Here is a 23,470-nt window from a genome sequence, read left to right as displayed (position 1 = left end):
GGAGAGTTCCCAAGCAATCCACAATGATAAATCCTCTGTAGACTGCTGTCAATGGTGGAGAGAAAGCCTGATCTGACCTAGTCTGGTGATCAGATGCCCAAACACCCTAATGGCATAGACTCTTTACACAAGTCTGGTAGATCAGCCAATACCATGCTCCAGAGAGTTGCATTCTTGTTTCTCATCTTCCAGGTAGCTGAGTCAGGGCAGTACCAGTGCCACTGTGCTGGATGTCACACAGAACAGCGGGCATAAAAAGTGGGTACGCTGTGGCTCCATCCTCAATGCCAAAAAGCTGTATCAAGATGCCCAAATGGCTCAGAAGGTGAAGCAGTCCTGTCCAACCTGGAGCTGGAGATGGATGAGGAGAGTCTCCGGACAGTGTCGCTGCAGGGTGAGCCAGCAACCAGCACCTGTGGGTCCCTCCCCGAATCAACTGCAGGCTGTTGCCTGTGTGATGGTTGTGGTGGGGAGAGAGGGAGCTTTGAGCAAAGAGACATTTCTTCCAGGGCCAAGATTCCCCTGGGTATTCATGTAAACCTGAGGGATTCAGTACAGGCAGGTCCAGTGCCCTCTTTCCAGGCTGAGCAAAGTGTCCCTGTGTAAGCCCAAGGTTCCAAACAGACAGCTCATGCACTAAGGACAGGTCCTGGTCCCACAGCCTGGATGCTTCCCAAACCGTTGAAGGTCTTCAATTGTCTCACTTGTCCAGAGGGCCTGATCCAGCTGGGGGCTCCACAGCCTTTGGTTCATATTTCATGTGCTTTCATTCCTTTGGCTATTTGTTCCTGTGCCTCTCCAATCTTGGTCTCAACAATTCACACTCTTACAGTCCCACCTGTTTCTGGACAATTGGACTCCTGGAGCTCCACCTGGGGCCTGGCTGAGGATCTCTGAATCCACTTCCATTAGTTATTTGAAGAGAGTTCCAGCATGACCATTAGGCTGTTTGGCCATCTGATCACCAGTCTAGGTCAGATCAGGCTTTCTCTCGACCATTGCCAGCAGTCAACAGAGGATATATCATTGTGGATTTCTAGGGACCTCTCCAGCACTCTGTCCATTCCTGTTCTCATGTGGTCTTCATTTATCATGGTCTGTTATGGAGTCTCATATGATCACAATCTGTCTTCCCCATACTCCACATATATACATGTATATAGACATATTCATATATATATATATATATATATATACATGTATACATACATATACATTTATATACGTACATACATACATACATACATACATACACACACACACACACACACACACACACACACACACACATATATATATATATTTATTAATCCTCTGTTTCCCTTCAGAAAAGCAAAGGTCTCCTGGGAATATCAAATGAACACAAGAAAACAAAATGTAATAATAGTAAGCACAAACACTCAAATCAACGCTGAGGAGCCAATTCAGAAGGAAGAAAAGTTTCCAATATCCAACAAACAGTTCAGAGACTCCCCATACTCTCACAAAACCCCAGAGCTAAACAAGCACAGCATGTACACAGAGGACTTAGTACAGACCCATGCAGGCTTTCTGATTGCCTCTTCAGTGTCTGTGAACCCCATGGACCCTGTTTAGTTGACCCTGTGATTTCTGTACCCCTTGTGTCTTTGATGCCTCCTACAACCCCTCTTCCTTGAGGTTCACTGAGTTGTGCTCAGTGTTTGGCTATGAATCTCAGGAACTGCTCCCAACAACTGTTGGAGAAATCCCAACTGATGTCCCTTGGACTAGGCACCAATCTCTGAGTGTAACCGAATTCATTAGTTATTGTCTCATTGATGTGTGTGTGTGTGAAGACACTACACCAACTTCTACAGCTGAGCACAGCTGGATGGATTAAAATGGCCATCTTCCACCAGAAACACCACTGGAATCCATAAGCTGATTTTACATTTTTATTCATTTGATATTTTATTTGGATATTTTATATATTTGAGATGGATGAGCCCAAAATTTCCCCTGCAAGAGCAACAATTGCTTTTGCCAACTGAGTCATCTGTCCTGTCCCAAACACAGTTTGGAGAAAAACTTTCTTCATTCTCTTTGCTTCTCTTGTAATCAAACATTCTTGTTTATTTTCTCCTCTCTGAATCCTTGACCGTATCTTCTGCTCAGTATAATCCAGATAGGTTTCTCCAAAAAAGCCCTGTTATAACATGTTTGGTGCCACCAGTTGAAATGAATTTCAGATTCTAACTCCTTATACAAAAATCAAACGACTAAACAATAGTGTAGAGGCTGTGAAGATTTTACCAGAGTCCAAGGTTCCCCTCCCTCGACCTGCCATCCATTCCTTTAATCTGTATTAAGCCTCAGCCACCGTCTGTTTCTCCCTATTTTCACTGGAAATTCTCCACACAAACCCTAGTTGACTCAGGTATCATTGGTAACAGCATGACTGCTGCTTCTGGGAGACAAGGGTAAGACAAGGTTTGCCAGGTGCTAGGATCACTTCACACGTTTAATAGGGTGCTCCAGGAAAGAACAGTGAGCAGGCATGGAACCATAAGCTTCAACCACTAAGTGGGGATATGAGCCCACCACTGTCTTCCAGTCAGATGTCTCAGAGCCCTCAGAAGCATGAGCTGTAATAAAATCCAGTGTCTGGGTTTTCAGCTGCCCTGAGCTGTGGAGGTCAGCCAGGAAGAGAGTGTGGGCAGCATTCTCCACAGAGAGGTCCCTGAACAGGGCATCCTCACACATGATCTTCAGACACTCCAGGCCATACTTGTCAGCAGCTGCCAGCACAGTAGCTACCATGCTGTCCAGGTCTGGTGCTGTTCCCGTGTAAATGAAGTCCATCATTACCTTGAAGACTTGTGGCTCCAGGTCAGGGATCTCTACGCGATTCTTCTTGCTCTCCTCCATGTCATGTTGAAACATGGCTCTGAAAACTGGAGAGTGAGCTGCTAAGATGGCCTTGTGAGCCTGAAATTCCTGGCCAGCTACTACCAGGCAGCAGTCTGTGAATAAGGAATTCTCCCACAGCTCTCCTAGGTCATCTGCCAATGTGCATCTTGGAACTTGAATCCCTGGCTTCCTGTTCTGGTCAGAGATTCTGAATGATTCCTGCACGATGCTCACATTGCAGAGGAGGCTGAGTTTGTCATCTGTGAGAAGTCCAGCCGCATTGGAAAAGAGGAAATCTCGAAGTATGTACTTTTTGAATCCACAGCTATGGCCTGGCACGAACCTAATGGCTCTTGGGCTCTTCATAGTTAGTTTTTTCTCTCCTTCGGCGCTTATGATCCAGAACTGGAACTTTGCCCAAACATGACTCTTTAGACAGCTGAGCAAAACTAGATTAACTGACAGATAATCTGCACTTACTTCATCGACTCCATTCGGGTATACTGTCAAACACCATTTGTCATTGGCTCCTGTTGAGAAAGTTGGACTTCTAATGATTTCTTGCCTTTCCTCCACAAAATTACGGAAGTTGCTGAGGGTCCACCTGTAGGAGAAATTCTGAAGGCTGATTTGAGTGTGGACCCATTTCTCTAGTGTTCTATCTCCTGCCATTTCTCCTCCAGGTAGTTTGAAGGTTAAACCTAATCCAAAATGAAGAAAAAGCAATTGTTTTCTCTTCACCCTGTGAGGTACAATAATAGATGGGATTTAGATTTTAACTTTTTGGTTTTCCTCTATTATCTCTTCAATGGGGCTGGAAAGTTGGATCTCTGATATTTTCTATACAGATTTCAATACTAGTTTCACAGAAGACAGTCTAGGCTACTAAGGACTCTTACATCACTCAATTTTTGGTCTAGATAGAATCTTAGGTCAATAGGTAACTGATTTTGAAAATTATACACAGCTGTTGAAAATTTTGGAATATTCTATACAGTCATATCAAAAAATGTTATACTAAGGTTCTCTAGAGTAACAACATATACAAGGAATCTCTCTGTGTATGAAGGAAGGGGATTTATTAGAATGACTCAGGGCTGAAGTCCTGCTAATCTCACATTGGCTAGCTGTGAAGGGAAAGACCAAGATTCCAGTACTTACTCAGTCCAGGACGTTGGATGTGTCCACTGCTGTCCAGTATGTTCTGGTTCCCAAATATTCTCTAACACAAGGGATGGGATCGACTTGCTGCAAGGTGAGGACAAGCAGACAAGAGCTTCCTGCTTCCATGTCCTTTAATAGGCTTCCAGCAGAGGGTGTGGCCCAATTTAGGGTGTGTCTTCCAACCTCAAGGTCTGGATTAAAGGTGTGTGTCTTCAGGCCCGGAGATCCGGATTAAATATTTGTATCTTTCTACATTCAAAGTCTATACTTGAAGTGTATCTACCCACTTCAATTGAAGTAAAACACTTCTCACTTTTGTGCCCTCCATTTTAGGGTTTTAGTTCATTTTATGTCTCATTAAATTTGGAACCAAGAATAACCACCATAAGTGTATTTTGCTATTTTGGTTCATCTTAAATAAAATAGGGATGATGTCCATTCCTACACAGCTATTGTTTCCTCTTCTCAGGGTTTTATACTAATCCTTCCACTAACATGATCCAGAAAGAGGTATCTTCCTTTCCTAGTCAGGCATCTCAGTGTTCACAACTTGGAGAACAGGATGGAAGAAGTCATACATGGTGATCAAGAATCAGGGACGGGGGGAACATGTGAAAGTGGCAGTCTTTTTCCCATCCAGACTCACAGTCTTTGGGATGTCTCCACTTACTTTAATTCGTCCTCTTACCCCTCCCCATTCCCCCACTCGATAATCCTCCTTAGAAACACTGTTCCAGGTCCTGTTAAGGGTGTGTTATGAAAAGATTCTAAGGGCTTCTCAGTTTCATCTTGTTGATTGCCAAGATTCAGCTTCTCAATATCTCATACTTTTCATCCTCCAGTGGTGAGTTCTATCCTCTTTAAACTTTGAACTTCTATGCTTACTCTGCTGGGCCTTAAGTGAGACAGTATTCAGGTTTCCAAACGGTGCAGAATCTATTCAACAATTACCAACCATGGGCTTTTGAGACTGGTCCCTTTTGTATGTAATCAGTAAAATGCTCCCCACAACTATCTCCCTCCAGTTCATCATGTCTGTAGGGACTCACTAAACTTATAGTACTTGACAATATCTTCAGAGATTCAATCCACTCAGCAATTCCCAGCCTAACTCTCCTGAAATCTGGCTTTGATCTTGCTCTTCCTTCAATCCAGGATAAATCAATCAACTGGTTTGGATCTCTGAAAGTTTGGTTCCTCATTTAGGAATCTTTGGCACGTAGCTCACTAGTAGCCTCAGTGACTCTTTTATGTGTTTAGGATCAGGAAGCAAGTGCTGCAGAGTTGCAACATTCTCTGATGAGGGAACAGACTCCTGCTAGAGGCTCAGTACAGGATCTTTTCATATAGTTTCATTCTAAGAATGGAACTGGAGGAACTTTTATTTCAGGTAGGTGGTTCTCTGGGGGACCTGGCACAACCAAAATGATTCAGTCCCCAAACAGGAGAAGGCACAAATCTTAAGCAGCAGAGGTGTCCACACACCAGAGAAAGCCAATGGTCAATACAGCAGAACAAACCTGACAGTAACACTTAGAAAGATTTGGAGACAAACACACACACAGAGACAGAGATAAACAGAGAGAAAGAGAGAGAGAGAGAGAGAGAGAGAGAGAGAGAGAGAGAGGGAGGGAGGGAGGGAGAGGAGACTGCTTGAACATGGATTTAAGAAAATATATAAAGAACTCAAAAAGCGAGATATCAAAATACTGAACAATCCAATTAAAACATGGGATACAGTGAATTCTAAATAGAAGATCATGTCCCATTCTATAGGCTGTCATTTGGTCTTATTGCCAGTGTCCTTTGCTCTACAAAAGCTTCCCAGTTTCAACAGGTCCCATTTATTGTTGCTCTCAGTGTCTGTGCTAATAGTGTCATATTTAGGAGGTGAACTCCTGTCCCAATGCATTCAAAACTGCTTCAAATTTTTCTCTTCTTCTTTTTTTTTATTAAGAAATTTCCTGCTAACTCCATGTACCATCAACAGATCCTCCCTCCTCTCTCCCATGCATCTTCACATCCCCCAAATTCTGGTCTCCCATGGAGAGTCAGCAGAGCCCTGCACACTGAACCTAGGCAGGTCCAAGCTCCTACCCACTGTACGAAGGCTGTGCAAGGCATCACACCACAGGCACCAGATTCCCAGAAGCCTGCCTACAGACCAGTGACAGAAACTGATCCCCCTGCCTGGGTGCCCCACAAACAGTTGGAACCAAACAACCATCTTCCATATAAAGAGGGCCTAGTCTAGGCCCATGGGGCTACACAGCCACCAGTCCACTGTTCATGGGTTTCCACTAGTGTGGCCGGTCATCTCTGCACATCCTCCCAGCATGATCTCAACATCCCTTGCCTGCAGTATTGGTCCTCTCTCTCATCAATTGGATTCCTACAGCTCAGCCTGGTGCCTGGCGGTGGATCTCTGCATCTGCCTCCATCAGTCACTGGACAAAGTCTCTATGATGACAGCTAAGTTATTTGCTAGACTGCTCACCAGAGTTGACCAATCTAGGCACCCTCCAGGCTACTGCCAACAGACCAAGGTGGGGTCATCCTTGTAGAATCCTGAGAGCCTCCCTACCACACTGCCTCTTCCTATGCCCATAATGTCCTCACCTACCATGGAATCTTCAGCCCTGCCCTCCAACTTTGTTCATGTTCCTGGTTGACCCTCCCATTTTGCTATGTTCTCATCCCCAAGTCTTTGCCCCCTGACACCCTCCACACCCAGGCTGTTCATGTAGATCTCATCCACTTCTCCTTTGCAGGGTCTTGATCTCATGGCACAAGAGATCACTTCCTAAATGTAATACCAGTAGCACAGTCACTGAGAGCAACAATTAATACATGGGATCTCTTGAAACAGAGAAACTTTAGTAGGACAAAGGACACTTGTCAGAATGGCTAAAATCAAAAACACTGAAGAAAGCTTATGTTGGAGAAGATGTGGAGGAAGGGGAACGTTGCTCCTCTGTTGGTGTGAAGGTAAACTTGTACAGCCACTCTGGAAATCACTATAGCAGTTTCTCAGAATATTGGGACTAAGTCTTCCTCAAGACCCAGTTATACCACTCTTGGGCATATACCCAAAGAATGCTCAATCTTACCACAAGGACATATGCTCATCTATGTTCATAACAGCATTATTTGTAATAGCCAGAAATGGAAACAAACTAGATACCCCTCAATTGAAGAGTGGATAAAGAAAACATGGCACATATACAAAATGGACTATTAGTCAGCAGTAAAAAAATGATAATATGAAATTTGAAAGCAAACGGATGGAACTAGGAAATTATCTGAAAGGGAGGAGGCAAGACAATTAATGAAAATGTGTGGAGCCATCCCAGGGAATGTGAGTCTGGAGGAAAGAAGACTGCCACTTTCAGAGTTGCTGCCTGGCTCTGCTTCTTGACCACCATACATGAATTCTTCCATGCAGATCTCCAAGTTGTGAACATTGACACCCCTGACAGGATAAGGAAGCATCTCTTTCCCCATCATGTAAGTGGGAGGATTTAGTGTAAAACCCTGAGAAGAGGAAATAGCAGCTGTGTAGGAATGGACACCATCCCTATTTTATTTAAGATGAACTGCAATAAGCAAAATACACTTGTGGTGGGTTTTGTTGGTTCCCAACTTAGCAAGAGGTGGAATTAACTAAAACTCTAAACTAGAGGTCACAACAGTGAGAAGTGTTTTGCTTCATTTGCTGTAGGTAGATCTATTTCAAGGACGGACTTGGAAGTAAAAAGAAACAAACATCTAATCCAGGGCTCTGGGCCTGAAGACACACACACCTTTAATCCAGATCTTGAGATTGGAAGACACACCCTAAATTGGGCCACACCCTCTGCCGGAAGCCTATGAAAGGGCATGGAAGCAGGAATCTCTTGCTATTTGCTTGCTTGCCCTCACATTGCAAGTCCATTTCTTCTCTGGCAATAGAGAATATTTGGAACACCAGCAAATACTGAAGACCAGCGGACACATCCAACGTGCTAGACTGAGTAAGTACTGGAATCTTGGTCTTTCCCTTCAGAGGTAATGTGGGATGAGCAGGACTGCAGCCCAAAGTCATTATGATAAATCCCCTTTGATGATATAGAGAGATTCCTTGTATATATTCTGTTCCTCTAGAGAAAACTAGTGCAACATTTTGGATATGAATTAATAGAATGAATGATCAAACCTATTCAAAAGCTGTGTATAATTGTCAAAGCAAGTTAGCTGTTGACCTAAGATTCAATCTTGAAAATAAGGGAGTGGTGAATGTGTATCTAGTAGCCCAGACTGTGTTCTCTGAAATTAGTATTGAAATCTGGATAGAAAATATCAGAGACCCAAGTTTCCAGCCTCGTAGAAGAGGGAACAGATGAGAAACAAACACTGAAAATCAAATCCTGTCTGTTATTGCGTCTCACAGGGTGAAGAGGAAACAGATGCCAGTTCTTCATTTTGGATCCAGTGGAACCTTCAAAGCACTACCTGCAGGAGAATTGGCAAGAGCTGAGATAGCCCAGAGATGGGACCACACAGAAATCAGTGTTCAGGATTTCTCCTACAGGTGGACCATCAGCAACTTCCCTGTTATCGCTGAGGAAATGCTGCAAAGCATTAGAAGCCCAACTTTCTCAATAGGAGCCCATGACAAATGGTGTTTGAGAGTAAACCCGAACGGAGTGGATGAAGAAAATGCAGATCACCTGTCAGTTTACCTAGTGTTGCTCAGCTGTCTAAAGAGTCATATTTGGGCTAAGTTCCAGTTCTGGATCATAAGTGCGGAAGGAGAGAAAATAAAAGTCAAGAAGAGCCCAAGAGCCTTTATGTTTGTGCCGGGCCAGGACTGGGGTTACAAAGAATTCATTCTTCGAGATTTTCTCTTGTCCCACCCAGTTTGGCTTCTCCCAGAGGACCAGCTCACCCTGGTCTGCAAGGTGAGTGTGGTCCAGGGCTCTTTGAGCCTCTCTGACCAGAACAAGAAGCCAGGAATTCTGGTTCCCAGATGCACATTGGCAGATGACCTAGGAGAGCTGTGGGAAACTTCCCGATTCACGGACTGCTACCTGGTGGTAGCTGGCCAGGAATTCTAGGCTCACAAGGCCATCTTAGCAGCTCACTCTCCAGTTTTCAGAGCCATGTTTCAACATGACATGGAGGAGAACAGAAAGAATCCTGTTGAGATACTTGACCTGGAGCCACAAGTCTTCAAGTTAATGTTGGATTTCATTTACACGGGAACAGCACCAGACCTGGACAACATGGCAGCTGCTGTACTGGCAGCTGTTGACAAGTATGGCCTGGAAACTTTGAAGGTCATGTGTGAGGATGCCCTCTGCAGGGACCTCTCTGTGGAGAATGCTGCCCACACACTCTTCCTGGCTGACCTCCACAGGTCAGGGCAGCTGAAAACCCAGACACTGGATTTCATTACAGCCCATGCTTCTGAGGTCTCTGAAACCTCAGACTGGAAGACAATGGTGGGCTCATATCCCCACTTAGTGGTTTAAGCTTATGGTTCCATGTCAGCTCGCTGTCCTTTCCTGGAGTACCCTATTAAAAGCTTGAAGTGATCCTAGGACTTGGCAAACCTTGTCCTATACTTGTCTCCCAGGAGCAGCAGTCATGGTGTTACAACTGATACCTTCACAGCCTCTACCCTGTTGTTTTACTGGTTTGATTTTTGTCTAAGGAGTTAGAATCTGAAATTCATTTTAACTGCTGACAAAAAGCACGGTACAACAGGGCTTCTTTGGAGAAACCTATCTGGATTGGACTGAGCAGAAGATATGGTCAAGGACTCAGAAAGGGGAAAACGAACATGAATGTTTAATTACAAGAGAAGCAAAGAGAAGGAAGAAAGTTTTTCTCTAAACTCTGTGTTTGGGACAGGACAGATAACTCAGTTGCCAAAAGCAATTGTTGCTCTTGCAGGGGACCTTTTGTTCAGTCCTCCTCTTTTCTCCATGGGCACACCCATCTCAAATATATAAAATACCCAAATAAAATATCAAATGAATAAAAAGTGTAAAATCAGCTTATGGATTCCAGTGGTGTTTCATGTTGAAGATGGCCATTTTAGTCCATCTAGCTGTGCTCAGCTGTAGAAGTTGGTGCAGTGTCTTCACACACACACACACACACACACACACACACACACATACAAATCAGTGAGACACTATCTAATGAATTCTGTTACACTCAGAGATTGGTGCCTAGTCCAATGGACATCAGTTGGGATTTCTCCAACAGTTTTTGGGAGCAGATACTGATATTCATAGCCAAACATTGAGCAAAACTCAGTCAACCTCAAGGAAGAGGGGAAGGCAGGGTTGTAGGAGGCATCAAAGACACAAGGGCTACAGAAATCACAGGGTCAACTAAACTGGGTTCATAGAGGCTCACAGACACTGAAGAGGCAATCAGAAAGCCTGCATGGGTCTGTACTAAGTCCTCTGTGTACATACTGTGCTTGTTTAGCTCAGGGTGTTTGGGGGCGTCCATGGCCCTACTGCAGCAAGGTTCTTTGCCCCAACAAGGTTCCTTGACTCTTTGGACTGTTGAGCAACACTAACTAAACTGACAGGTAATCTTTGCTTTGCTCACCAATCATTTCACGCTTTTTTCTCTTTGTCATTGGCCCCTGGTGAAAAAATTCAGCCATTTCCCTCCATCACCAAAATTCATCTGCAACACTCTCACCAACTCTCAGAAAACCCTTAGCCTTGTGTTTTTGGAGTCATAAAAACCCCACTTCTCCTATGTTCCTGGCTGTTCTTTCAGTCCAAGCAATAGGGAGAAAATCTACTATGGCAGATAATGAAGCTAATTTAATTTGACTCAAATATTTTGACACAATTAATATTGAGAGGAATAAATAGTCTTGCTATTCATTAAATTAATATTAAAGGTAACCTTCCAATGTCATTTGTTTCAGATTAACAGTATGGTTACGGTGATTCTAGAGAAATTAATGAACCAGGAATGATGTGAAAGTCTAAGGCATTGATCAGAGTAGTCTGAAGGGAGAGGCTGACTCAACTCTGCTAGTCTGAGGTCTGACTTGGTCCAGAGAGCAACTTCTAGGAGAGCCAGACATGCAGAGTGGAAAAACAATTAAAAATGAAAGAAAGAAATAGGAAGGAAATCATGATTACCTCTGAATTCCTTGCTAAAATATTCCAGATGCCAATGATTTAGAAAGGAACTAGTCTTTCAGAGCTGTTCCCATCCTCTTTAAGAAAGTAACTGTGATGGTATGAGTCAGCAGTCAAAGGTGCTGAAGCACCTTTCCAGAAGCCTGTCATCCAATTCAGTTCATTAAGAGGTCAGCTGACAACAGTCAGTAACTGCAGTTATCCAGTTATCCAGGAGCTCCAACAGCTTCTTTGGCCTCTGAGGTACCATATGCTCATGGTACACTGACCTGCCTGAGTAACATGGCCCAGACATTAGCAGGTCCCCATGGGTAAGCACAACTGTCTCCATGAAGGAAGTACCATTCAAGGTGTAAAACCCAGCACTTGTGTAAAAAAAAAAGTAACCCCTGTCACACCTAAAACAAAGGCTTAATCCACCAAAGTCCATAGTTCTAGGAATATTTCTAAATGTTCAAACCTTGCTTGAATTACAATAACATTTTTGGCTTCTGTAGTGGCATTTTGGGCTAACGTCTTATTAACTGAAATTTTCAACCCAGAGTATGGGAATTTTGCTTAAAAGCCCAGACTGAGAAAGGCTAGTTGCCACACTAGAATCCCAAATACCTCATGTGTATGCCAGCTGGCTAAGAAAGACTTTCTATTTTCCTAAATCCATTTTCAAACTGTCTATTCTCTTCTCTTCTCTTCTCTTCTCTTCTCTTCTCTTCTCTTCTCTTCTCTTCTCTTCTCTTTTTTTTGCGTCTCTTCTCTCTCTCTCTGTCTCTCTGTCTCTCTGTCTCTCTCTCTCTCTCGGTGTGTGTTTGTGTGTGTTTGTCTACAAGACTTTCTACACATTACTGTTAGTATTGTTTTACTGTATTGACTATTGGCTTTCTATGTTTTATAGACACCTCTTCTGCTTAAAACTTTGCCTTCTGCTCTTGGGAATCTGAATCACTCTGGCTGTGCCATGGCCCCAGAAAACCACCTACCTGAAATAAAAGCTACACTTGTTCCATTCCTGGTGTGAGAAACTATATGAAAAGATCTTGTACTTGAGACCCAGGCAGGAGATCCATGACCTGGAGCCGCAAGTCGTCAAGGCAATGATGGGCTTCATTTACACCGGAAAAGCACCAGACCTGGGCAGCATGTCAGCTGCTGTGCTGGCAGCTGCTGGCAAGTATGGCCTAGAGCATTTGAAGGTCATGTGTGAGGATGCCCTCTGCAGGGACCTTCCTGTGGAGAATGCTGCCTACACTCTCTACCCGGCTGACCTCCACAGCTCAGGGCAGCTGAAAACTCAGACACTGGATTTCATTACAGCTCATGCTTCTGAGGTCTCTGAGACCTCGGGATGGAAGGCAATGGTGGGTTCATATCCCCATTTAGTGGCTGAAGCATACTGTTACCTGGCTTCTGCTCACCTCCCTCTTATGAGCCACCTTTTGAAATTCTTGAAGCAATCCTAGGACTTGGTCAGCTGTGACCTACACTTTTCTGCCAGAAGCACCAGGGTAGACTATGGGATGTGTGGAGCATTTGCAGTGGACCTGGGGAAAGATAGCATGGTGTCTCAGCTTTTAATACAGCTGTAAATGAGATGATTGTCAGGTTATGAAAAGGGAAGTGCTGAGCTATGTTGTACACTACCCTTGTACTGTACTGCTTTGATTTTTGACAATGATTTGGAAATTGGAATTCTTTTATTTGCTCGCCCCAAGCAGGATGCAACAGGGTTTCTTTGGAGAAACCTGTCTGGATTAGACTAAGCAAAACATATGGTGAAGGGCTCTTGAAAAACACAAACAGACATGAATATTTGATTACAAGAGTAGGACAAGAGTATGAAGACATTTTTCTCTTACCTCAGTGTCTGGGACTGGAGAGATCACTCAGCTGGCAAAAGCAATTTTTGCTCTTGTAGAGGACCCTTGTTCAGTCCTCCTCTTCACTCAATGGGCACATCTATCTCTATAGACAATAACGACCCAAATAAAATATAAAATGAATGAAATTTTTAAAATCAGCTTGTAAATTCCAGTGATGTTTCTGTTTGAAGACGGCCATTTTAGCTTATCCTACTGTGCTCATCTTTGGAAATTTGTACAGTGTCTTCACTCACACACACACACACACACACACACACACACACACACACACACACTCAAAGAGACAATATCTAATGCAGTCCTGTTACACTCAGAGATTGGTGCTTAATACAATGGACATCAGCTGAGATTTCTCCAACAGCTGTTGGGAGCAGAAACTGAGATCCACTGCCGAACATTAAGCAGAACTCAGTGAACCTCAAGGAAGAGGGGAGAACAGGATTCTAGGAGTCATCAAAGATACAAGGGGAACAGAATTCACAGAGTCAACTAATTAGGACTCATAGGGGCTCAGAGACTGAAGAGGCAATCACAAGCTTGCATGCGTCTGTACTTAGTCCTGTGTGGTTGTTTAGTTCAGGGGATTTGTGGGAGTGCTAACCGGGGGAGTGTGATGAGTCCTGACCTGTTTGTATGATCTCAGGAACCTTTTCTTCCTTCTGGATTGTTTCTGGAGCCTTGATATGAGGGCTTGGGGCCTACTATTATCATATTTTGTTTTGTTGTGTTCCTTTGATATCCCCAAAAGTCCTGTGCTTTTCTGTAGGGAAATAGAGGAGTAGTTCATCTCTGTGGAGTGGAGGGAGGGGAGTCTGTGGTCAGATGGGAGTTTATGAGAGAAGAAAAAATAAAAACAAAAAAAGGAAATAAAGAAAAATTGGAAAGACATTTGGGGAAGGAGTATTTGGACAGATCTGCAAATCAGCAAAGAATGTGAAAATCCCTGTCCCTTCAAATGCTGATGAAAGAGACCTTTATCAGAGGGGGAAGTTAATAATCATGTAGGTAAGGTGACCCACAGTGTGGCCAGTCAGACTCGTTATCTAGCTATCCTCATTATTACCCAATGGGCCTATGTTCAAAGTAGCTATTGTATCTGAGATAGGGGTTATGCATGGAATCCACAACATGAGTATCCACTCATCAAGAATGACCTGGTTACAGCTACTGCTGAATGCCAGATCTGCCAAAACAGAGACCAACACAGAGCCCCGTAGATGTCACCATTCCCCAGTCTGACCAGCCAACAAGGTCATGAAGGATGAATACAATGGACTACTTACTCTGTGGAATAGACAACACTATGTCCATCATGGAGGAGATACTTATTCTAGTTATATATTTGCATTTTCTGCCTGTAATAATTTTACCAAAACTACCGCACAGGATCTATCAGAATGCCTTCTTAACTCTCATGGTATGCTACACAGTATAGCTTCTGACCAAGATTCTAAATTCTCAGAGAGAGGTGCGACTCTGGCCCACAATCATGCATTCCACTGGTTGTATCAGGTTCACAGACTTCCTGGAGCTGCTGTTATGAACTTTTGAAGAGAAAGTTACAGAGCCAATGAAGTGGTAGCAACGTGAAGGGTTGCTGTAGGATTAGTGAGGAGGCAGGTTTCTCCATAGCCCAGATCCATGGGTCCAGGCACCAGGTTGTAGAAAAGGAAATAGTACCACTCACTATCACCCCTGGCAACCTCTTGGGAAAAATTTTCTTCCTGTTCCCATGACCTTAATTTCTTCTGGCCTGGAAGGTTTGCTTCCAGTGTGATAGGTGGTGTGGGCAGCACTCCTGTTCGGATCCACAACAAACAGATCATTGAACCGGAAGCTCAGACTTCTCCCATGCCACTTTGAGCTTCTGATATCCTTAATCCAACAGGCTCAGAAGGAAATAACAGTGTCAGGTGTGGTGACTGCTCAAGAAAAACATCAGCAAATTAGATTGTTTCTCCACAATGGAGGTAAGAATGACTATGGCTGTCAGGCAAGAAATCCTTTATAACTCCTCATGGTGTCTCATTTTCCAATGACTAATGAGGATGGGAAACTGTATCATCCTAATCCAGGCAGATGACAAAAGGTACAGACACACCAGGAATGAAGAAACATACCACAACTCCATGAAAGGGACCAAGAAGGGTAGTGATATCCCACTGAAGGAAAGACCACCAACCCAAATATTTTGAGTCAGATTAAAGAAGCTTTATTTTCTGCCATAATGGGTTTTCTCCCTAATCCCAGGTTTGAGAGATTAGCCAGTAATATAGAAGAAGTGGGGTTTGTATAATCCAAAAAGATGCAAGTCTAAGTTTTTGCTACAGTTGGTAGGGTTCCAGAGGAATTTTGGTGATATAGGAACTTGACTGAACTTCTCTTCAGGAGGCAATGACTAACAGAAATAGTGTTTGAGATTATGCATGACTGGTCGGTGAAGAAAGTGAAGATTACCTGTCAGTTCACTTAGTATTGTTCAGCTGTCCAAAGAGTCAAGTTTGGGCAAATACCCTGACTGCAGTGGGGCCATTGACCCAGACATATCCCTCAACAGCAGTCAGGGCCTGGAGGTATCCATACTTTTATTACTTTTATTATAGCTTTGAAATACAAGTTGGAATCAGGAATGGTGATGCCTACAGCAGTTCTCTTATTGTTCAGGAATGTTTTGGCTATCCAATGCTTTCTGTATTTCCATATGATGCTGAGCATGGTCTTTAGAGATATGGAAAGAATTGTGTTGAAATTTTGAAACAGATTGCTTTGAATTTGTAGATTGCTTTTTGTAGAATGGCCATTTTTAGATGTTAATCTTACTGATTCTGGAGCATGGGAGATCTTTCCATTTTCTGATAATTTCTTCAATTTCTTCACCAAAGTCTTGAATTTTTTTATATTTTATTTTATTTTACTTAATTTTTTCCATAACAGTTTATTTCTTAAAATCAGGTCATTTACAATGACATTGTGAGTTTGACATTTTGAAACCCTTCTCAATAAACTCACCCAAATAACAAACAACAAGAAACAACAAACAAACAAACAAAATATCCCCAGCTAATACAAGTATATGGTGTAATCATTGTTTACAATGACATTCCTGTAGATAAGCAATCCTCCTGAGCCAATTTCAACGATTCCATGAGCTGCAGGCATTAACCACCACACACAATGAAATACATCTTTCAGGCTGATTTGGGTTCTTTCTCTTTCTGTTTTTGAAAGGGAATGTCTTTACATAGCCTTGGCTGTCTTGGAATCCAATCTAAAGAGTAAGTCATCATTGCAATCCTGGGCCCTCAGTGCCACTCCTCTTGGATAACCTTCACTGCTGCCTTGTGTCATAGAGGCCCTTCACGTGGTCTAACAGTTCATACATGAGGTATGCAAGCATGTGCTGCAACCCAGGAGGGGACAGGGTAAAGGTATCCTGAGTGCTTGGGGAGTCAGGCTATACCTTGAGCTGCTAGGACAGCTCTAGCTAGACCTTGAGTTGGGTTGTTGTGGGGGATGCTCCCCAGCATACCAATCCTGCTATACTCCTGGAGAACTGCTAGAGCTGAGCTTTGCTGAGCCCCTGCTTACAAGGGCTTTGCAGCAGAGCTCTGATTCTTCTCTGGCCCAAGATGTTGCTTCTTTTGCTTCATTCTGCTAAAAGGGAAAACCCCTGCAGAAAATTTAGCAATCTCCTCTGGCTCCAGTGAAAAGTTGTTACTTTTCCTGCTCTCCCTTGCTCAATCCCCTAAAGGACTTCTCAGCAAGATTCTTCTGTTCTGCTCTGACTTGCTCAGCCCCCCAGGGGAATGTCTCTGCAAGGTTTTCTGTGACAGTCCTCTACAGGTCATCTTAGCAAGGCTCTTCTTTTCTGCCCCAGCATATGAAGATCTTCACAACCAAGATTTTTGAGAAAGATTTATTTGGGAAGGAGAAATCCAAGAGAGTGACTGCCTCTGCCAGGGTGGGAATGAACAGCTGACACCTAAACAGGCAGGTGGTTTATATAAGATTTCTTAGGGGTGGAGTTTCTCCAGGGAGAAGTTTTCTGCTCAGGGATTAGTTAGTTTCATTGGTGAGGGGCAGAGATGGCTCTGATTTCAGAACCAAACTGTGTTTCTTTCATTGGCTTTTCTAAGCTTTTTGGCTCCAATTCAAGGGCCAGGTCATATTTCCTTGACTGGCTCTGATTCTAGGGATACAGTGAATTTCTTTGGCACTATTTTCAGAGTCAGGGCATGTTTCTTTGTTTCTGGGTTCAAGGATAAAGTGTTTCTCTCTGGCTCAGGTCCTAGATCTAGGCTGTGTTTCTTTCACTGGTTATGGGTCCCTTGGGTCAGAGTAGATTTCTGTAGCTGATCCCTTCTCCAGACAAGGTAGATGTTGCTGTTGTCCAAATTGTAGCCCTGGTTCTGGGCCTGGGTGGTATCTGGGTTGTTCAGTGTGCCAGCTTTCCCTCCTGGACACAACAGGGCATGCTCTCCAGCATTGCTTTGGCTACCTCACCCACTGCAGCTTCCAGCAATGAGTGTGGTCACTTTCCAGCCCTCCTGCCATCAGGCCATCTCACATTCACACACACACACACACACACACACACACACACACACACACACACACACACACACACACACACACACACACACACACACCTCACACAGGCAAACCCTCCTGACCATCCCAATCAACAAGCTCAGATCTACTGTGTTGTACTATTAAGGTACAGGACCAGTTCTCCTGAGTATTGCAACAGGTGAGGAGCAGGAACTTAGGACATATAAGAAATTATAGAAAAAAGCAATACAGTTGACATGAATAATCCTATTGTGTTTTGTTAAGAATGTGTTCATATAGATATTTATGTTTTCTTTCAATGTCTTTATCATGTGATGTAATATCCAATAAGAGAGTACCAATGATTATCATATTTAAATTAGAGATGAAGAGAGAACATTCATCAAGAGACATCACCAACTGCTAAATTCAGAACGCATTTGTGGTTGTATGGGGGTCAGTTATATTATTTTAGTTGAAATTATAACCTGCTTAAATATGTATTGCATTTGCAATTGTATAGGAATAATTAAATTACATTTTAGTGTAATTATCAGCCGGTTATTGTTTTCATTTGCAAATTAAGCATGGCATAAGGAGATATGATTGTGTGTGACGTTAACAGGGGGTGAACTTGGTTTTTTTTTCCTTTTGACATACAAATTAATTTATTTTTTATTAGTTAGAAATGTATGAGCTTTTTACAAGAAAACCAGTTCTAGCTTATATGTTAACTTCATCGCCAATGTAATGACAGTAGCAGGGTTATCCATGCAATAAACTAACGATTTCAATTTATTTGGGTTTGAGACTTCATTTCACATTTAGTGTCTGTGATAGTTAATATTTGTTGTCAACGTGACATCTGAGAAGAGGGAACATTAATTAAAGAATTTTCTTGACTAGATTGACCTGTGCATAAGTAAGTGGATCATTTTCCTTATTCTTAATGGATATACAAGGGCCTAGCTCACAGTGCACATTACTAACTCAGGATAGATGGGCCTGACTATGTACGAAAGATATTTGAATGTAGTCAGGAAGAAAATTAATAAGCAGCATTCCATGCTTGCGTACAGGTTATTACTTTGAACTCTTTCCTGGCTTCCTTTGATGATGAACTACAAATTATAACTTGAAATAAGCCCTCCATCCTCAAGTTGGTTTGATCAGTATTTTCTTTTTTTTTCCATTTTTCTTTATTAAGAAATGCTATCCACAGACACCCCCTCCTACTCCCACCCCCAACCCTACTTCCCAAGCCACCCTACATCCCCGCTATAGTGATATTTTATTTGTATTGAAATGTGATTTTATTTGGATATTAATAAAGTTGCCTTGGGGTCAAAGCAAGCCATAGCAGAAGTTGGGTGGTAGTGGTGCACGCCTTTAATCCCAGCACTTGGGAGGCAGAGCTAGGCGGATCTCTGAGTGTTCAAGGATACAGCCAGCATGGCAACACACACCTTTAATCTCAATACCAACCATAGACGCCCTGTAGGTCTGTACAGACAGGCAGTGACAAGGAGGCCATGTCGTTGGGTTTACAACCAATGAGAAAGCAGAACAGAAAGTCTATACAAAAGAAAAAACACACAGAAGTAGGTCTGTGGCAGAGAAGAAAGACAGAGCAGCAGTGAAGGGTATGGTTTTTAGCTCTCAGCTATTGCTCTGACCTCTTGGCTTTTAACTCTGCAATTGGCTGTGTTTCTTATTTAACAAGATGGTTACATCTACACCCCATATCCCCCAAATCAAGGTTTCCAGTGGGGAGTCAGCAGGGGCCAGCACACTGAGCATAGGCAGGTCCAAGCCCCTTCCCACTGCACCAAGGCTATGCAAGTTGTCACACCACAGGCACTGGATTCCAGAAAGCTGCACATAGACCAGTGACAGATCCAGATCCCCCTGCCTAGGTGCCTCCCAAACATTTCATGCCAAACCACTGTCTTCTGTATCCAGAGGGCCTAGTCGAGCCCCATGGGGGTTCCACAGCCACCAGTCCACAGTTCATGGGCTTCCACTAGTGTGGCCAGTCATCTCTGCACGTCCTCCCATCATGATCTCGATGCCCCTCGCCTGCAGTTTCTCTCCTCTCTTTTATCAGTTGGATTCCCAGACCTCAGGCTGGTGCCTTGCCCTGGATCTCTGTATCTGCCTCCATCTGTCTCTGGACAAAGGCTCTGGGTTATTTGCTAGGCTGGTCACCAGAGTAGGCCAGTCCAGGCACCCTCTGAACCATTGCCAGCAGACCAAGGTGGGGTCAACCTTGTGGATTTGTGAGAGCCTCCCCAGCACCATGCCTCTTCCTATTCCCATGATGTCCTCACCTATCATGGTATCTTCTTCCCTGCCCCACCACTCTGTCCCTGTTCCAGCTTGACCTTCCCATTTCCTTATATTCTCATCCCCCACTCCTCACCCTCTGCCACCACTACCCCCCAGTCCACTCATGTAGATCTCATCCACTTCTCCTTCACAGGATCATCCATGTGTCCATCCTAGGGTCTTTTCCTGTTAGCTAGCCTCTCTGGAGTTATGGGTTGCAGTCTGGGCATCCCTTCCCTCCCATTTAGTATCCACTTATGAGTGAGTACATACTGTGTTTGTCCTACTGAGTCTGGGTTACCTCACTCAAGATCATATTTTCTAGATCCATCCATTTGGCTGCATATTTCATGATATCATTGTTTTTTACTGCTGAGTAGTACTCCATTGTGCATATGTGCCACATTTTCTTTATCCATTCTTCAGTTGAGGGACATCTAGGTTGTTTCCAGGTTCTTGCTATTACAAATAATGCTGATATGAACATAGTGGAGAATGTGTCTTTGTTGTAAGATTGAGCATTCCTTGGTTATATGCCCAAGAGTAGTATAACTGTATAGTAATATTTTATTTGTATTGAAATGTGATTTTATTTATATGTTAATAAAGTTGCCTTGAGGTCAGAGCAAGCCAGAGCAGAAACTGGGTGGTAGTGGGGCAAGCCTTTAATCCCAGCACTTGGGAGGCAGAGCTAGGTAGATCTCTGTGTGTTCAACGACACAGCCAGCATGGCAGACACATGCCTTTAATCTCAATAGCAACCATAGAAGACCTGGAGGTCTGTAGAAACAGGCAGTGACGAGGAGGTCATGTGGCTGGGTTTACAACCAATGAGAAAACAGAACAGATAATGTATAAAAAAGATAGGACACAGAGAGGTAGCTCTCTTGGGGAGAGGAAGAACAGCAGAAGCAGTGAAGGGTAAGGTTTTTCTGCTCTTGCTCTGACCTCGTGGTTTTTAACTCTGCAATTGGTTCTGTGTTTCTCATTTAACAAGCCGGTTACATCTACATTTGGTGCCCAATGTGGCAAGAATTCATTAAAAAACTGCTTGCCTTGGCAGTGGGTCTGAAGTTTCCCACCTGGGCGAGCCGGGCTCCCTAGCTCAGGTGCTCCGGCCTAGCCCCGGCCTAGCCCCAGCCTAACCCGGGCCTAGCTCAGCTTAGGACACAGCCCCAACCTACTTAGCTACAAGAGGTTACCACTGCAGCTCCAGTTACTTGCTTAAAAAGCCAGTGCTACAAACAGCTCAGGCCTGCGGGAGCTACCGCTAATTGCAGGAGCTACATGCAAATGGAGATAGGCTGCTATTGGCTGAAACGCCAGCACACATGGTTGGTCGGAGCTTAAGGAACCCAGAGCACAGGCTCGACTCCGCTCAAAAGGGAACATTGAAGCTGTTGGATTCAAGATTTTAGCCAGAACGTGGCTATGCTTTCTTGCTTTCTCTCTCTCTCTCTCTCTCTCTCTCTCTCTCTCTCATTTATATCAGATATTTTAAAGGAAACTATTTAAAAGAGATTTTTTTTCCACATTAAAAAAATGGGTTTTATGTGTACACTGGAAGAAAACTGGGCTGTGTTTTAAATTTTAGGCAGTATGGTAATGGAACAACTATATGAGAAGATTAATGTTGATCGAATTATGTACATTATTATTCTTCTTATCCTTATTTTACAATTTAAAAAGATAGTCAATTTAAGTGCCAGGATAAAAATAAAGAAAAATTTGTTAAACCTGTTAAAATGAATTACAGAGAAATTCAGATTCAGACAGAAGAAATTAACAGTGAAGTTATTTCAGGATTGGATTATGAGGTTACAGAAAGAAAGCCTGTTTTCACACAATCACCCTTAATTTATCTGGTAACCATACAACAGCAACCTGGTCAAGTGAATATGCAAAATATTTGGACTCCAGTTGAAATGTTAGACTTACGAAGGTTTAAGGAAGCAATAGTATCTTATGGCATGCATTCTCCATATGTAAAGCAAATGTTAAACTCCTGGTCAACTTATAATAGGATTATACCACAGGACTGGTGGGAGCTGGCACTGGTGGTTCTGGAACCTGGACAGAAGCTCCAGTGGCAAATGTGGTTCAAAGAGGAAGCTCAAAACATAGCAAAACAATGTAGGAATAGAGGCATACAAATCTTCCAGGATCAGCTTGTTGAAGAAGGCCAATATGCTGCAGTACAAACACAACCTTTATATGATATCCAAACTATAGTTCTATGTCGAATGGCAGCCTTGAATGCATGGGACAGAGTTGAGGAACGAGGAAAGAAAACTGAGTCATTTACAAAGGTTATACAGGGCCCAAAAGAATCTTTCACAGATTTCTTAAAAAGACTGACTACAGCGGTAAAGAGAATGGTCCCAAATTCAGAAGCTAGCCAGATAATAATTGAATCTTTGGCTTTTGAAAACACAAATGAAGCATGCAAAAGAATAATCAGGCCATTAAAGGCAAGATCTGCACCCTTGCAAGATTGGATTAGAGACATGGTTAATGTTGAGGCTCATGATCATGACAATATGTGGGTAGGAGAAGCAATTTCAAGAGGTTTGAAGAATGCAGATGCTTTGGATGTGGAAAGCAAGGACATTCGAAAAGGGACTGTAAACAGGGCACTTCAAGAAACAATGTTTCTTCAAGGAACAATGGCAACAGAATGCCCCTTCCTTCCAGAGTATGTAGAAGGTGTGGTAAGGGAAGACACTGGTCCAATGAATGTAGGTCAAAAAGGGACAGACAAGGTAATACTTTGTCTCAGTCTTTGGGAAACTCCCAGAGGGGCTTCAGGCAGGCCCTTACAGTGAATCCAGTTCAGACCTTTCCTGCAATTATAGAGGAGACCCCTACTCAGAGCAGTTAAATACCCAAATGCCTATTGGAATAAACCAGGCTACTCAGAGTAATAGAACAACTGAGACAGAGAGAACAGAAAATTCAGGAGAAACCATAAAGAAATTTTTTTGGCAAACTTCTATAAATGAACAAAGACCAAAATTAACAATAAAAATAAATGGTGTTTTGTTGTCTGGTCTGGTAGACACAGGTGCTGATGTGACCATAATTGCACCAGAATTTTGGCATCCATCTTGGCCTCTTCAGGAGGTAAATGTTCAACTGTTAGGAATTGGAACATTATCTCAAGTGAAACAGAGTGCAAGATGGCTCCAATGTATAGGCCCAGAAGGACAGAGAGGCAGATTAAAACCATTTGTGGCTAACATAGCTATGAACCTGTGGGGTCGAGACATGTTACAACAATGGAATACTCAGATTAACATCCCTCCAACCTCAGAAATAAATCATAAGCTAGCACATGTTTCTGAGAGAAATATTAGAAGGTATTATTCTAATGAGTGGTCACCAGCCATCCATATTATACAAGAACAGGGCACAAAAACTGATGATCTTCCAAAGACACCAACAGCTCTACCTTTAAAGTGGTTAACAGACAAGCCTGTATGGGTTCATCAATGGCCTTGAACAACAGAGAAACTCCAG

At 43.1% G+C, this 23,470-nt stretch overlaps 2 protein-coding genes across 2 annotated transcripts; one reads left to right on the top strand and one right to left on the bottom strand.

The window, feature by feature from the left end:
- Positions 1–2,469: 2,469 nt before the first annotated feature.
- Positions 2,470–3,543, bottom strand: LOC118575815 (speckle-type POZ protein-like). The gene has a single exon (XM_036176229.1). It carries the CDS (start codon positions 3,541–3,543, stop codon positions 2,470–2,472), a length of 1,074 nt encoding a protein of 357 aa, XP_036032122.1.
- A 4,937-nt stretch (positions 3,544–8,480) lies between these two features.
- On the top strand, positions 8,481–12,652 carry LOC118575813 (speckle-type POZ protein-like). Its single transcript, XM_036176228.1, is given in 2 exon segments — positions 8,481–9,433; positions 12,466–12,652. Coding segments are annotated over 2 exon segments (1,140 nt in total).
- The last annotated feature ends 10,818 nt before the right edge of the window (positions 12,653–23,470 follow it).

The sequence above is a fragment of the Onychomys torridus genome, unplaced genomic scaffold, assembly GCF_903995425.1.
Source record: "Onychomys torridus unplaced genomic scaffold, mOncTor1.1, whole genome shotgun sequence".
Lineage (NCBI taxonomy): Eukaryota > Metazoa > Chordata > Mammalia > Rodentia > Cricetidae > Onychomys > Onychomys torridus.
Note: the sequence above shows the minus strand (reverse complement) of the source record. Positions and strands in the feature narration are given on the sequence as shown.

What these genes read in the sequence shown, in the direction of transcription:
- LOC118575815 (XM_036176229.1), bottom strand. Translation starts at nt 3,543, where the DNA reads ATGGCAGGAGATAGAACACTAGAGAAATGGGTCCACACTCAAATCAGC.